This window comes from Opisthorchis viverrini (genome assembly GCF_000715545.1).
Source record: "Opisthorchis viverrini unplaced genomic scaffold opera_v5_89, whole genome shotgun sequence".
Classification (NCBI taxonomy): domain Eukaryota; kingdom Metazoa; phylum Platyhelminthes; class Trematoda; order Opisthorchiida; family Opisthorchiidae; genus Opisthorchis; species Opisthorchis viverrini.
In genome coordinates this window covers 963800-978564 of record NW_008751744.1, presented here as the reverse complement: position 1 = coordinate 978564, position 14765 = coordinate 963800, and the positions used below count along the sequence as shown (strand labels likewise).

General features: G+C 44.0%; 1 protein-coding gene across 1 annotated transcript; it reads left to right on the top strand.

The window, feature by feature from the left end:
• Nucleotides 1-5310: 5310 nt before the first annotated feature.
• Nucleotides 5311-14507, top strand: T265_04968 (hypothetical protein; the record flags this gene model as incomplete). Its single annotated transcript, XM_009169845.1, has 5 exons — nt 5311-5446; nt 9922-10102; nt 13715-13929; nt 14021-14205; nt 14469-14507. 5 exons carry the CDS (start codon nt 5389-5391, stop codon nt 14505-14507), a joined length of 678 nt encoding a protein of 225 aa, XP_009168109.1.
• Nucleotides 14508-14765: the final 258 nt, after the last annotated feature.

Here is a 14765-nt window from a genome sequence, read left to right as displayed (position 1 = left end):
ACTCAAACGTAAATGAATGCTACAAAGCGATTCCACAAATTCCGTAATAAATCTCACTTTTCAATAGACGCGAAGCGCACTTGTGAGAAAACCACATACTACTCGCATGCTTCATCAATAGTATCCGCCGTTACACCGGTACAGTCACATAAACGACTATTCAACCCTAGTGTGTAGTTCAACTGAAGAGCGAATAATATTTTTTGACTTGAAGTCCGAACTGACAGCGTAATCGCTTAACTAAATGTGTGTTATTTTTGTGTGGTGTTGGTCATTCCGTGGATTAATGCAATGGTCAGTCCATAAACGGCAGTCTGGAAATAATTGTAACGTTTATTCGATTCTCATTTAAAGACCATCTGTAATCTAGATATAGTAACCAACTGACAACATGGTTATTCAAAACGTGACCCAGTTGTCAGACATGGAACAAACAACGAGTTGCAACGTTCCCCGTGCTTGGTTCCGAGTTCATTCGGAGATGTCATGTCAGTGAGAACTAGTCTTGTTGAAAAGGACGAAAGGATGCACGTTCGGTAGATAGCAGCTGTCAGGTGCGGAATGGGTCTGGGGAGGAGGAGAGGAAATGAGGGGTCGGTGAGTTTAGTCATTTGGCCAAGTCTACAGAAAGATAGAAGGTAATATATGCCCTGGTGGGTCAGTAAGACCAGTTCAAAAGTGATATTTAAAAATATCTTGAGGTTTGTAATAGGGGAGGAACGGCAGCGCGCAATATATATGTACATATATGTCTACCATTCGATGATAAATTTAGAGAACACAGGACTGGATCTCCTAGAGGTTCGAGGTTAAGCTTGATACATGGTGGACTAATACACGCGTAGCACTCTGCGGGCCTTCAGGAGCCAATCGAACATGCATTTAAAGACGCACTGCATTATATTGTCATGTATTATATCATATATTATCATATTACGTTATGCCGTATTATATTATATCATACCATATATTATATCATGTATTATATATTTGCATACGATATTTTATTTTATCAATATACTACATTGTATTATATTGTAAGTATGTTATAACATTACAACATGTCAACGAAATGGTTATTCACCAGTCTGCCAGCCTTTGTACATCACGCCTTTCGGCCAGACGAGTAACTAGCGTTTCCCCATCTCCTTTATCCTCGGTCGAGGAAACTGTAGTAGCAGGAACTCCTGTACACTGGTACACCTCTTTTAGATGAATGACGAACTGATTGACTGTTCCGATATTACGTAAAAGTATAGTTGGTAAGTAGTCGAAAACAAGTAAGACAGCACAGTGTAGTAGTATTAGTGATGGTTTGACCCTGTATACTACTGATGATACATGCGAGTAGTCTATGGGTTTATGTCCAAGCTCCTCCGCCGTATCCGATGGAGGGCGAATTTTTTACGGAAACTGTGGAACTGCTCTGCAGCATTCGTTTAATAATGTGTAATATCCACGAATGTTTAGGGCAACACGTGAGAATATTCAGTTTTTAAAAACTCTGTGCAAACGAGGTGTTTACTTCCGTGTCCAGTGGCTTTTACTGCTTTATTGTGTAATATCCACGAATGTTTAGGGCAACACGTGAGAATATTCAGTTTTTAAAAACTCTGTGCAAACGAGGTGTTTACTTCCGTGTCCAGTGGCTTGTAACTGCTTAGTTTGCTAACAAACGATTTCGCACTGAAGGGCCTTTCTCCGTTTACTAGCAGTGCGGTATATTGGACATGAACCAAACGAGGAATTTCTCATCTGTTTTCTGCGTTAGTTTAAGGTGAAACGCGTGAAACTTTTATTCGGAAAGTAGACGAGCCTTGTTGTAGACATTTTAAGCTCCAGATTTTACCAGTGATCCACTCTGATTGTAAGCGGCGATCTGCACGGGTAAGAACACTATTCACAAGTCATCTACCGCCTTTACTTTAGCTGTGAATTTATAAAACTATAAAATTAGTTTCAGTGTAAAGGACACATATGCTGACAACGCTGGAGCTCGTGCGCGTACCACAGCCTTGAGAACTTTAATTGGGCCTCTCTGCTCATCTCTCCTAACAAGTGAAAACATTCAGGTATTGTAACCTATCTCGGCCCGATCCATTCCGAATTCATCCTCTCCAATGTTACATGTTAAACAGGCCAGTAGGGCCTATTTGCTGACAAAAGGCTCTAAAAGTGAAAGCATTTGTCGCAAGATAAGACGAGGATGGCCACAGTCGGTCACTCGAAACTTCGTGTCTCCCTTTTTGACCAGGTACTGGGCTTGTCGACGGTGCTAAATAAAGCACTGAGACTAAGACAGATTCCTCACCCTTCAACAAATCATATTAGATCAACCATCTTAAGATTCATTGAGGGAAATCAAACAAATTGGTCAGATTTTATTCGCTAAATTTGTGTTTTGGCTAGCCGCACTAGCGACCGTTAGGTAGTCTTCAAAGTTAGAAAACTGCATTTGAACTTCTCTGTGGGAGCTTAAAATGGCATGTCTAAGTTTATTATTGGAGTGCGCTGTGGTCCAGCGAGCTATTCTTACTGGAACTGACATTCTGCTTGGAGATATAGGTGATTTTAGGTGGGACTTTTTGTTCCGTCCTTGTTACAAGGAAAGCTGACAGTTTCCTGTCTCGTCTTGCCTGATTATGAAAGCTTCCAATGGCTATATAGTGTCCATCAACGACGGAAGGCGAGTGGATGCATTTTGCACACGTTCGTTGGGTCAGATTGACGGAAGATCAACAGATGTGAAGAATCTGACAAACTTGGTCATTCAATTGGAAAATGTTTGGGACGATTGGGAGGTCATCGTTCAGAGGGGGTTTGTAAACAATCGGTGAATTTATTGCTGGGCAATGTTTCGCTTTTGACACAAAAGCTTCGTCAGGCCAAGTGAGTAAGTAAACAGGTTGATTGGGTTTTAAGGCAGTCAGGGAACCAATCCGTGAGATTTCTTATGACTAGCCGACTTTATCACTGCTGGGTGTCTAGTCTGATGTTCCTGTTTGTTGGTTTGTGGGGATGACTAACATCTACCATAGACTGGTTAGGGGGAAGTTGTCTTCATGTTGAACCCGGATTTTTCATGCTTACTTTTTAATTCTTGGATACCTTAATGGAATATTTCTCTTGGGGTCTTTCGCATGTGTTCGTCGAAACCTACCGGGACAACTGGTTTGTGGATGGGAAGGTGGGGTTGGATCTTGCTCTACTTGGATTTTGGGCTTTTAGACCCAGACCATTTCGCTGATAACTGCACACCGCCTCATGTCATCTCGGCTGATCTACAACAGCTCTCCACACGCTTGCAAGTTTTACGGCTTCTATTCTATTCACGCTGGGATGCTTGGCGATTTCCACCGCCTCGGCCATCAGTCGCTGCAGTGTGAATATTAAACTCCGTCTCAGGATGTCCATATTTTCTAAATCTTTCCTATGCCCATTACCTATTGCATGCCCTGCCATTGCCGAATCTTCAACTATCGCCTGGTATTTATCTCCGTTTCTCGGTGGTCTGTTAATGGACCGCTTATGCTCACCGATTCTGGTGTGCAATCCCCTGGCTGTCTGACCCTTCGTACAGTCGGTACACTGTATGTTGTATACACAGTTCCTAGTCCTCTCAACCGGAAGGCGATCTTTTGAATGCACCAACATCGAGCGTAAAGTTTCCCCCCTCTGGAATGCTACTCTAATGTTAGCCGTATTTACTACCCCTCTAATGACTTCAAATGTCCCTGTTTTGTATGGAATGGACAAACAAATAGGTAAGTTCGAGAAATTGCTTTCTACGACTCGCTAGAGTAAGTCACCTGCTAGCTATTGCAGCGTAGTCAATTTATCAGCTAGACCCCTAATTGAATAGGAACGTTGTCTGTTAGAGAAAGGATTGAATTTTGCAGTAAGTAAAGCAGTTATAAAGGCAGATGAGATCATTTCTAGTATTGAGTCTGTGTTTCAGAAGCTTCCTTTAATGCTGTGCCCGACGAATTGGGCCAAAACTTACACGTGGCGTACCGATGGATGGGCGGTGTAATCACAACAGCTAGGCAGACATCTAAATGCCCGTTATATACACCTCCTCCCCCGCGCTGTCTGCCCAGTTGAAGAGAGTCAGCCCGTGTGCATACCGTCAATCCAAATGAGGAGATGGTGGATCAGTGAGCTGGTTCACTTGGATTACTTCTTCATCTTTGACCCGTCACATCACAAAAATGCTGCAGCTGTTTGGTTGTCGGTAGAGCTACTTGACGTGCTAGACATGTTTGGGTTGGCCGACTGCAGGAGAACAAAGGTGGCATATGTGCCAAAATTAACATCGATCGATACTCGTGATTTGGTTGAGGTGGACTCGGTAAGAGGCTGTGCGCCCCAAGTGCTGACGTAGGCTAATGCAAACTGATTAGATTCTCTATTGTTCTCTGCGACGGACACATTAATGGAGCTCTAATTGACCGCTCAACTGCTTAACGGTTTGTGAAGCTGCTGCCTCCGAGGTCCAAGGAACCGTCAGCCCCGCCCACATTTGCTTGGGTTAAATTTGAGCTAAATTTACGCGTGCATGTCCATAGGCTTACTGCTTCAGTCTATACAGTAGCAAAACACCCACACGCATCTACGCCTACTCTGTGGATAGAAACTTGAGATTGTTATCTTGACTTTGATTGTACGGGATGGAATTTCCCACTTCATGTCACTCACGGTTCACTCAACCTAGTGAAATTTCTGCCTGACAGAGAATGTCGGCTGTATGCTTGGGACGGTGCGCTAGATGAGTTGCAGTTTCCCCTTGCTGGGGAGGCTGCCCCCAGTCCTAGAAAGTAACAACGTTTTGTGGATTCCTTGAGGGGGTTTTGTTGACTTTTAAAATCCCAAGGATGCCATCCATCACTTAACATGGTCCCTGGATCAAATTTTGAGTGACGAACAAGTCAGGTAGAGTAACGAGGCTAAGGACGAATAATCAAGTTAGTTCACTATCTCGTCATCATTATCCGAAGTGGATTTGAAAAGTACCAGCCAGGGAGCTTTGGACTTCATCGGACTTAGATCGAGTAAACAGCGTTTATCTGGCTGAGCTAAATTACAAAATATTATCGAGGAATACACTCATTTGCAAATCAACTAGGTTTTCACGAGAGACTCAACTGAATTTCTCGTTTATGATATTCTAAAATTGACTGTGCTGCACACAGGCCGCCCCATGATTCAGAAATAGCAGTATATTTTCATAAAGGAAACTACTCACATGGTTGCTGAAAACTCTTCGACAGCCCACGACTGGTTTCACCCTCCTTAAGGCTCGTCAGATAGGCGCAGTCCCCGAGTATCTGTCAACCTTATGTTCTACTTGAACCCAAATTGAACTGTTTTCGTGACTGCGCCTACCTGATGAGCCCCAAGAAGGACGAAACCGGTCGTGGGCTGTCGAAGAGATTTCAGCAACCTTGTGCGTAGATTCCTTTACAAAATATTATGTTAAAATTATTTCTGAGAAGTATGTATATCTTCTCGTAACCGTTTGAATATTCCCACAGTGACATTAAGAGAGAAAATGGTTGATAGACTAATATGGTCAGTGGGACTCGTCCTGAGGTGTCTACTGTTTACGTGGTAGTAGGTTGTGGAAGAGTGTAGTTTCGCCAAAAAATATATACCACGATATCTTGAATATTTTACCAACTGAAACATAAGGTGGCCTTGTACAGCACGTTCAGTTGAAAAGAACATCCCGTCAGAACCAAGTTAATGTGCAAACTAGTGTGTTCTACCAATGGTGTCCAGTTTTGGTTCAAGTAGATCACACGTTTGACGAAAACTCAGAGACTCAGCAGGAAGAAGGTCAAAACCGCTTGCGGACTGTCAAGTTTGCGACTGGTGTGTTCCATCTAGAAAAGTACACCAGCTTGTTTTTTGACGTGGACAACCATCTTATCTATTTTACTTCAGATAGAGCGTCTTGTAAGCAGCGGAACAGAATACCAGATTTCCAGCTTACGTTACCTGCAAAATCAATTTTAATTCAAGTCTATGCTGAAATGTAGACTCATTGAATTGGACTTCTATTCCAACCCAGCGAACTGTTTTTCAATTACTTTAGCTCTGAATCGTTGCATTAGTTTCAACTCGAGAGCATGTGGATAGCAAATGCTTCTAGATCCGATCTGGGAGATTATACACCGAAGGCGGCCTTTACATGCGAGGCGAAGGACGAGATCGCTAAACCGCTGTGCTTGCTATGAAGCTATTCTATGCTGAAATGCCAAGAAACAGCTGTTTGATCCTTAATGGGAATCACTAGCAGTGCGCATCTCACGTGACTCCAAAAAGTCTCAGACCCATGACCACCCGGCCAGTAGTCTGAATACCCACCAGTTCAAGGCTCTTTTCCTTTTTATTTGCTTGACAGTATTTAGAGTCAGGTGTTTACTTTCGCGTGTTGCGACCACCGCTAGCTTATTCCTTTCAAACAGCTCATCATCGATGAGACATACAACTTATCTGCTGTTCTCCTACCAACTACCCCCCTAACGACGGGTAATTTTTTTATTGGAGCAGTTTGCCGGGAAGGAACAAGGAACAACAATTCCCGGGTTTTATTTAGCGTAATCCTCCGCGAACGTGGTGTGTGACGGAGTAGGGAACGGTATCGATGGATTGTGCCTGAAGGAATGATTACCAGTTGGCTTTATCACGCTGTAGACGACCTGATGAACAAGCTTTCAATCTTGGGAAGCAATCAGGACAGTCCCTTCTCCCAAAAAGTCAAGTTAAAGACATACTTCAGAAACTAGGACCATTCTGGCCCGCAGACAAGTGCGTACACGCACACACGTGTGTTATTTCAGCTCGACTGCTTATCGGTCATGGCAACCAGCTTTGATGCAGAGTTGCTAGGATTTAGGCTCGATCAGTGTTCACCAGGTCGTCTTATTTTGGGCTGTCATCTAAGTGCAACGCTGCTACAGTGAGTCATCAAACAAAATTCGTCACCCAGCGATGTCGTGACCTTTTGAGAGAGGTTTCCAGTCTCGTTTCGTGTCACTGACATCTCAGCGATCTGATGACGTCATCTCGGTTACCGATGCGCCGTTTTAATTCCAGTGTTAGGCTCGGAACAAACAAGATCGTCCTCGCAACACTCACACGTGGCAAAACCATCACTGTGCGCTCTGGTTTGGGAAAACCATATGCTCTGAGCTGGATTCTTGTCACCCGTTCGTAAATAGCGACACATGGAAGGTTATGTTCGAAGATAGCGGAGAATGCGACACGCACAATGGAGCGAAGGAACTGAGAGTAACTCCTCTTTATAGCATCTGCCCTCTTTTTTGAATCAGTCTGAACTGCTAGCTATTTTTGCTGACCCTTTACTGTTCAAACTACTGGCCAATCAACGCAAATTTTGTGCATGTGTACGCCAAGTAGATTGATCGATCTCAATGTGCTCCACAAAAGCCTCCGCTCTGCCCCTGTCTTGGAACGATAAGTAAAATGCCCTCAGCTCCTAACAGGATCAGACGGTTCTGGCTATTTGGGCCCTGATATTCCTCAACCCATCTATTACTAGGAATCAATAAATGCGGACACTCCGTTCTTAGCTTTGATGAGCGAGAGTGCTCCAAAGGTCATAATCAGTTCTATTGGTTACTTCAGACGCAACTTACTGGTCACAACAGATGACCTTGACAACTGTGCGCCATAGGCAAATGCGTGGTCCTATGAATTACACGTGATTCGCCAAAACGGTCAGACTTAGGTTGCAAAATATCACGTCACCGTTAATTGGGGAGCTCCTTTCTGCTGAGAATGAAGTAAAGGTTGTTCAAAGAAGTCATGCGGGTGGTTCTGAGTTAAGGCAACACTGCCGACGACCATCACCTTAGAGGTTACATTGTGGTAGAAATTAAATGAAGTCGCAGAACTTTTTATTTACCACTTCCTGAATTTAAGCAATGTGCGTATCAGTCCCTTCGCCCTTAAATTGCATCAGTAAATATGCAGAGAATATTGATAGGTCAGGTTGTGATGATGACCACAGATTTGTTCGGTGAGCAATGCAAGTCGGTTGCAAGACTTTCGTTAGCTGTTGAGACGGTGACTTAAGGGTAGTGTAGATGTCCAGCCCTTGGATGGGCGTGCGCCGGCCGCTGTGCTTGCGCGTGCTGATATGGGGTCCGCTCTCCCAGACCGACCCTGACTGATCATTGGTCGTTTGGGTGGGTGTTCCCCCTAGCACACACTGCCGATATCCTCTCGGATGACGAGACGCCTGTAGGCCAGCTGTCAAGGTCGAAGAACAGCCGCCCTATCAACTACCGGTAAACGCACTGGAGCCACCAATATCCCGGTACATTTCCATGCCAACTATGCTTAATCATACTAGCTAACGTTCCTTATGTGATGATAAATTGAAGGACAACTTACGATACAACTCATAGGAATGACAAGTAACGGTAAACTGGTTCTAGAACCACAAGAACAGTCGTGTAGTACTTGCTTCAGTGGTTGAGATTCAACTTATGAATTGAACCATTCCTAGTGTATTGCCCAATGTACGAGAACTGCATTTCAAACACCTTCAAATAGGGTGGGGTTATTTCATAAACTACAAAAGAGCAAAACAAATTTGGAAAAAAAATTGTGTACCTGACTTAAGTCTCATTCGGTTTTCACCCAAATCAACGGCTTTGGTCGATTCTGCTGACAAGATACCTCCCTCTCCCGAAAGAACCATTCTGGCGAAGTTCCATGGGTGGTCTCTGTTGAGGGGTCGCTGCCTCCACACACACACACACACACACACACACACACACACACAGAGCTCCCATACTGGCCGTCACCAGAGCATACCAACGTGCGGAAGCCAAGTCGTTTACTGGAAAACGAGCATCTCCAAGGCTTAGTTTATTCGCTTCATCATTTTATTGGGTGGTAAGTCTTCTTCATTGCACCAGAAGATCAGCTAAACTGTCCACGATCATAAATGAGAATGCATGTTTTACGGTTGGTTGATCCGTTTATAGCTGCGTGCGGTTTCTTCAGACTAGTTCACAGTCATCACCCGACTCCTTCTCCCACAGTTGTAGACTTAACCAACTCTATGGGACGTGTGGATTGAATGAACACAGAAGCAATAGATATGTATGCCGTGTCCAATGGTTTGGACCGAAATGAAGATTAGGGGTCTGATAATCGTCACGACACCTCTTCCTGTTCCCAGAATTAGCTGATCGGACCACGTTTACGCCAAATTTGTCTTTGCTCTTCCCCATACAAGAAACTATCGTCTACGCATGCGAACTTATCCATTTGAACAACATTCCATTGCCGAAATTAGAACAATCTGTCTTGTGGTCTACAGTGAATGGGCGATTCTCGTTTAATGGCACACTTTATCGGCAAACAGATCTCTAGTTCCGATTCTAGCTAATATGCTTACGCCGAAATTGGAAAACGCGTTATTTAGGGAAGAAAACCCTTCCGTGGGACTTTATCTGATAGATTTATTTGAGATGCGTTGACGTCACGCTGATAATACTTGCTCAAATTACAGTTCTCATGACGGTACCTGATACAATTAAGAATCCTTACTGGACCAAAAAATTTATTTCCTCACCAGATCAAGAAAAAAAAACTACCATTCTAGGACGCCCCGTCATTTGATGAAGTGTCAGAAGAGTACGACTTCAGCAATTCGAGAAACAAAGTTCCCCACTTTGGTCACCTTGAAAGTGGAATGAGACTTAACAGTGTGTCAGTATCGTACGTCGTAGAAGAGATTCTCAGGGGAGAGGAATTATTGCCTGCGACAGAACCGATTTCTTGTAAGGAATATGAGACCGAGTAGCCACATAATCAACTACACCGGTGAATTCCCTTTCACTGTGACACAACTATTGAACCAGTGAATCATAAACTCAGCAAGGTCCCTGTTGCGGCTTGATTGGACGATAGTGCAACTTTGTATCGGTCCCTTGGCTTCCTGCTCCGCCCACTATGGTATATCAAAAGGCACGGTAGCTCTACACAGCCCCTTTTGGAGACAAAGGAAAACTATTACAACTGTAGTCACAGTGTTCCACAAGGTCGTGCCAGAATCTTCGTGAGGGCGCGAGAAGCGTCGCGTCCCATGTGTTTGACTCGGATTGGCTGGCATTCTAACCACTCAGGACATGTCTTCGTTTGGCCCGTGTCCTGCACGTGACACATCCGTCCAAATGATGTGGTGTTCGGCTATTAGGGGCGGCTGGCCTCCGGCTAGTCTTTAAATCACGTTATTTGCTGCTCAGCTCCATTTAACCTTCATCACCCCATTGTTCGGTTATTGGGAGCGACTGGCCTCCGTACAGTCTTTAAATCACGCACGTCAACAATGTAACTCTGGAAATATTTGTCAGCTGTCCTTTCTTGATCAATTTGACCCGGCAGGGCCTTGCTCAGTGCAAAAATTACCTAAGGAAAATGAATGAATTTGGAAGCATGTAAACAATGCAAACCGTTTTGCACAAATGCTTCGTAGTTTTTTTTAATATCGAAAATAATAACGTGGCTTCAAGCTCAAGCAGGATAAGGGTTTTTCTTCCGTACCATGTGGAATTTTGAGCAGGGACCTTCGTAGCAAAACTTCTTGGTGACCCCTCACTCTGTGGGACTGGGCAAAGAGACACTTCTCAATAAGGACACAATTGGAGACATCTCACATTCAAGGTATTTTCTACGGCTACCGTTAAACCGGCTAAACCGAACTAGAGGAATTACGCACAGACCCATATCACTGGAAAGCCTTCTCGAAGGAACGCTGTGCTGCCGAATGACGGTTTTTTTCAAGCTGTGATGACCAGTCATTCATCTAGCTTCGTGTGCTCGTTGATCGATCAATCTGGTTAGCTAGTATATTGGTACGTTGTATTTCTACAATACATTGTGAAGACAGGCCATTGGGTGAATACATCACATCAACCCGATCCACCTTGCCCCAAGCCGGTCTGGTCGGTAATCACAACAGGTCGTGTTTTCCTGAACCAGCATAAGCTGAGCTGAAATACGATATCTATGTTTGCGTACAATGTTTAGTTAGCGGCCAAAACTTGCATTTGAGGTTTTGTTTCCGGTCTTTTTTGTGTGGGTCAAGACGTACCTGATCTCCAATCACGAGCTAAACTTCACACCATCCTTCTGACTTTTAAAGACTTGGTTTCGCTGTAGCCATCTACTGCTGAGACGGATAGCATAGGGGAAAGCATCCAATCGCCAAATGTTCCCACTTCCAGACGTCTTTTCTGAGGGGGGCTCGTTTACTATGGTCAAAGTGCTTTCAGTAGCCTTGTGAGTAGTGTGTTACGTCTAGAACAACGACCATATTGATAGAAGCAAATCCCACTATCCTCAGTTCGACTGGTCACTAATTTTGTGGGTGCATGAAGAAGCAAATGAGTCATATTCGCTTAATTTCGTGCAATTTGGTTTCAAGTAGAACATAGGGCTGACGGAAACTCGGGGACTTCGCCTACCTGATCAGCCCCCAGGAATGGCGAAACCGGTCGTGGGTTGTCGACGAATTTTCAGCAACCTTATGAGTAGTGCATTACAAATAGTCCACATCTCTGTTATGATGGCAACCTATTTGGTTTATCAGTGTGGAACACTGCGAAGCAGCTGCAAATCATTGGATCTCAGATTCACAATGTGCTCATCAGGTCGAACGAAGTCACTCGCACTTAAAAAGACAGAGCATGGTAGGAAGTGGTGATATGTAAATGGAAGTAGGGAAACCTAGAACTGGATACCCGCAAAGAAAGGGACCATGCTCACGCTGGAAAAGGACCACGATTTCTGTCAAATTCGACAGAATAAGACGGCAGAGTTGAGATGATTTCACAGGCATCAACAACTAACGTGAAATTTCTAAAGTCCAAACACAGGGTAGTGGAATAAGGTGTTCTAATCCAACGTTTCTGTTGCCGTGGGCAACTCCTATTCAATTGGTTGTAGAAATTCTTGAAAAAGGTTGCCCCTGGCAACCACCTCGCCATGTTTTAACTTTAAGTATTCCATATGATACACCACATGGTGCTCAATCTTTCAACACCGATTTTTTAAGCCACATTTGGGCCGGTATCCCTAAATCAACAACTAAAACTAAAGATTCAAATCTAATCGTAATAGTCACGGACAGTTGTTACCAGGTAACTAAAATGTAGTTACTGGAGAGCAAGACTGTGACTGGTTGGGCTGTCTCTTACCTGATATCTGCACAACATTAACGGGACGAATCTAATTTCGCGGTGAAAACCTTTGCTGCAAAGCGAAGAATGTTCTTTAGGAAAAGCTTTGACCATTTAGTGGAGCTGTCAAGTTTTCGGAAAGAATACAAACGTGTGAAGCATGTGCCACTGAAAAGAGCATAACTTCCAAGGGTCTTCAAAAAATAGGTATTTGACTTGTTATTCGCCAAACCAGAAAATACATTCCTTATATCCTTTAGGATTGAGTGAAATTTATTGTTTAGTGTTAGAGGAACACTCCGAAAACCTCCGAAGAAGGGAAATTCTACGTTTGAGATCATTTCGGTTCTTTTGATGAGTTTTACTGGATGTTGTCAGAACTCAACTCAAGCTCCTTTCAGTAGAACCGTGAAGGCCTTGAGGATCTGCTTAGACGAAAATCCCAAAACTGTTCTGAAGCACCAAAGACAGAACTGAATGCACTGGCGAATATCAGGTACTAAAACATACAATCGCTGTTTGAGATAGCCTACTCCGAAAAAAAACTAGGCCATCAGTGATTGAGCGCTACAAAAAATCTGCGATGACTTTTGAAAAATTAACCTGGAAATTCGGAGCAATATGTGTATATGCAAACGAATTTTCGGTGCCTAATTCAAACAGCAGCTGCTTCACGTAAGAAAGAGCAACTGCCAGTTATGTGGATGCGAACTAATCGATCGCGTCAGTTTTGTTTAAAATCATCTCTACAGGGGTTATGCGACTAATGGGAAATGAGCCATGCTTCTAGGCCTATTGTGTTGAGCATATGGTTGAGCAAAAGTCTTTTCTCAGTGTACAAGCAGTCAGGTCATTGCATCGACTAAGAACATCCGCCCCATGCTCAACGTTCAAGAGTTGAGTACGCTGAAGAGGTCAGATGACTGGGACCGACTCACCTTTCCGTTTGTGTTCGAGACTATTGGCCTTATTGCTTCGCTTTCCAATGCCTCAACGCTCATCTTCACCTTCCTGAGGCAAGCCGAGTGAACTTATTTTCTATAAAATTCTGTACAATGCGTTTCTACAAGCTTGCTCACCTGAGGCCTCGTGGATCAAGCTACAACCTACCCAAATCGTCTGCCAGTTGCATGTATTTACTCCCCTGAGCTCTCCATGACCCGCATAATTCTCTCCAGAGTACATTTGGTGTGTATATGCGTGGGCTTTTGGACATGGTCACTATCCGAAATGACAGTCGGATTAGCCGCTGATAGAGCTAGCCAGATTAGGTGCAACCGGTCGTACTTCAAAAGGCTGGAACTAAATGAAAAAACTAAGTTTACAAGTTGGGGGTGTTGAATCTAACTTGACCTTATGATAATTCCCCCATTCATTTGCTTACTCCGCCTATGTACTTTTGATCTCCAGTTGTTTTGCTTATTCGTATCCGGCACTCATCTTGCCGCAGAGGCCGTCCTTTCCGACACTTGTGTATTGACGTGTGTCAGTGTACGAATGTGCGCTGCTGACCCACTTTCCCATGTGCGCTCACGTCCCGTTTGCGGAGCCTCCCTTGACCTGTTTTCTCATGGGTTCCATGTGATCGCACGTACAATGAGAATCACGAGACCGTCGTCGAAAGGGACGACCGCAACCCACGCTACTGAGCTATCATTCTGTTCGCCGCTGTTTGGTGTGCGGACGTTGACACTGCACAGTGTCGGTCAGTGACAGACCTGTGAACTTGTTGACACTACGAACGTGAACAATTGAGAAATATACTCATTTGCAACTCAATTTGGTTCTCACGAGAGAGTCAACTGAATCTCTCGTTTATGATGTCCTCCAACTGAATGTGCTGCACACAGGCCGCCTCATGATTCAGTTGGCACGATATTCGAGATATCGCAGGATATTTTCATCAAGGAAACTACTGACAAGGTTGATGAAAACTCTTCCACAGCCCACGACCGGTTTCGCCCTTCGTGGAGCTCATCAGGTAGGCTATCCTATCCATCCCGCTTGCGGGAAAAACGAATTGTTGAAATGGTCATTCTTGATAATTTGTCCCAAAACAGATGTCAAAAACAGTCCAGCCGTCACTTGGACGAAAAAAACCGACAGACCACTTGTTCAAATTGGGCCAAACCGAGATACTCATACACAACTGACCGACACACGCAGTGAGAGAACGTGGGAAAGATGAAGACGGGAAGAAATTCTTGTCCTATTATCATTTACCTTTATCATTTATTTTTGAAGAGCATGGTCACAAACATAAAACGTGAATGCAAGCGATGAATGCGAAAGAGTAACAGGAGAATATGGGAGAAAAGAGAGCAACTTCTCATTCTAAATCATGCCAAGAACAATTCCAGTCTGATGAGATGAATCCCAAAGTATGTAAAGATTTTAGTATGGAAACACGCGTCTAAAGACAACAACCGAAGAAAGGATAAACAATGGTGAATGCTCTTCAAGGCGCGGTAGGCGCTAGCACAGTCAAGACTCGCACCTCAGGCACAAAGTGTCCGTCATACTGGGTCTGATGTGAGATTG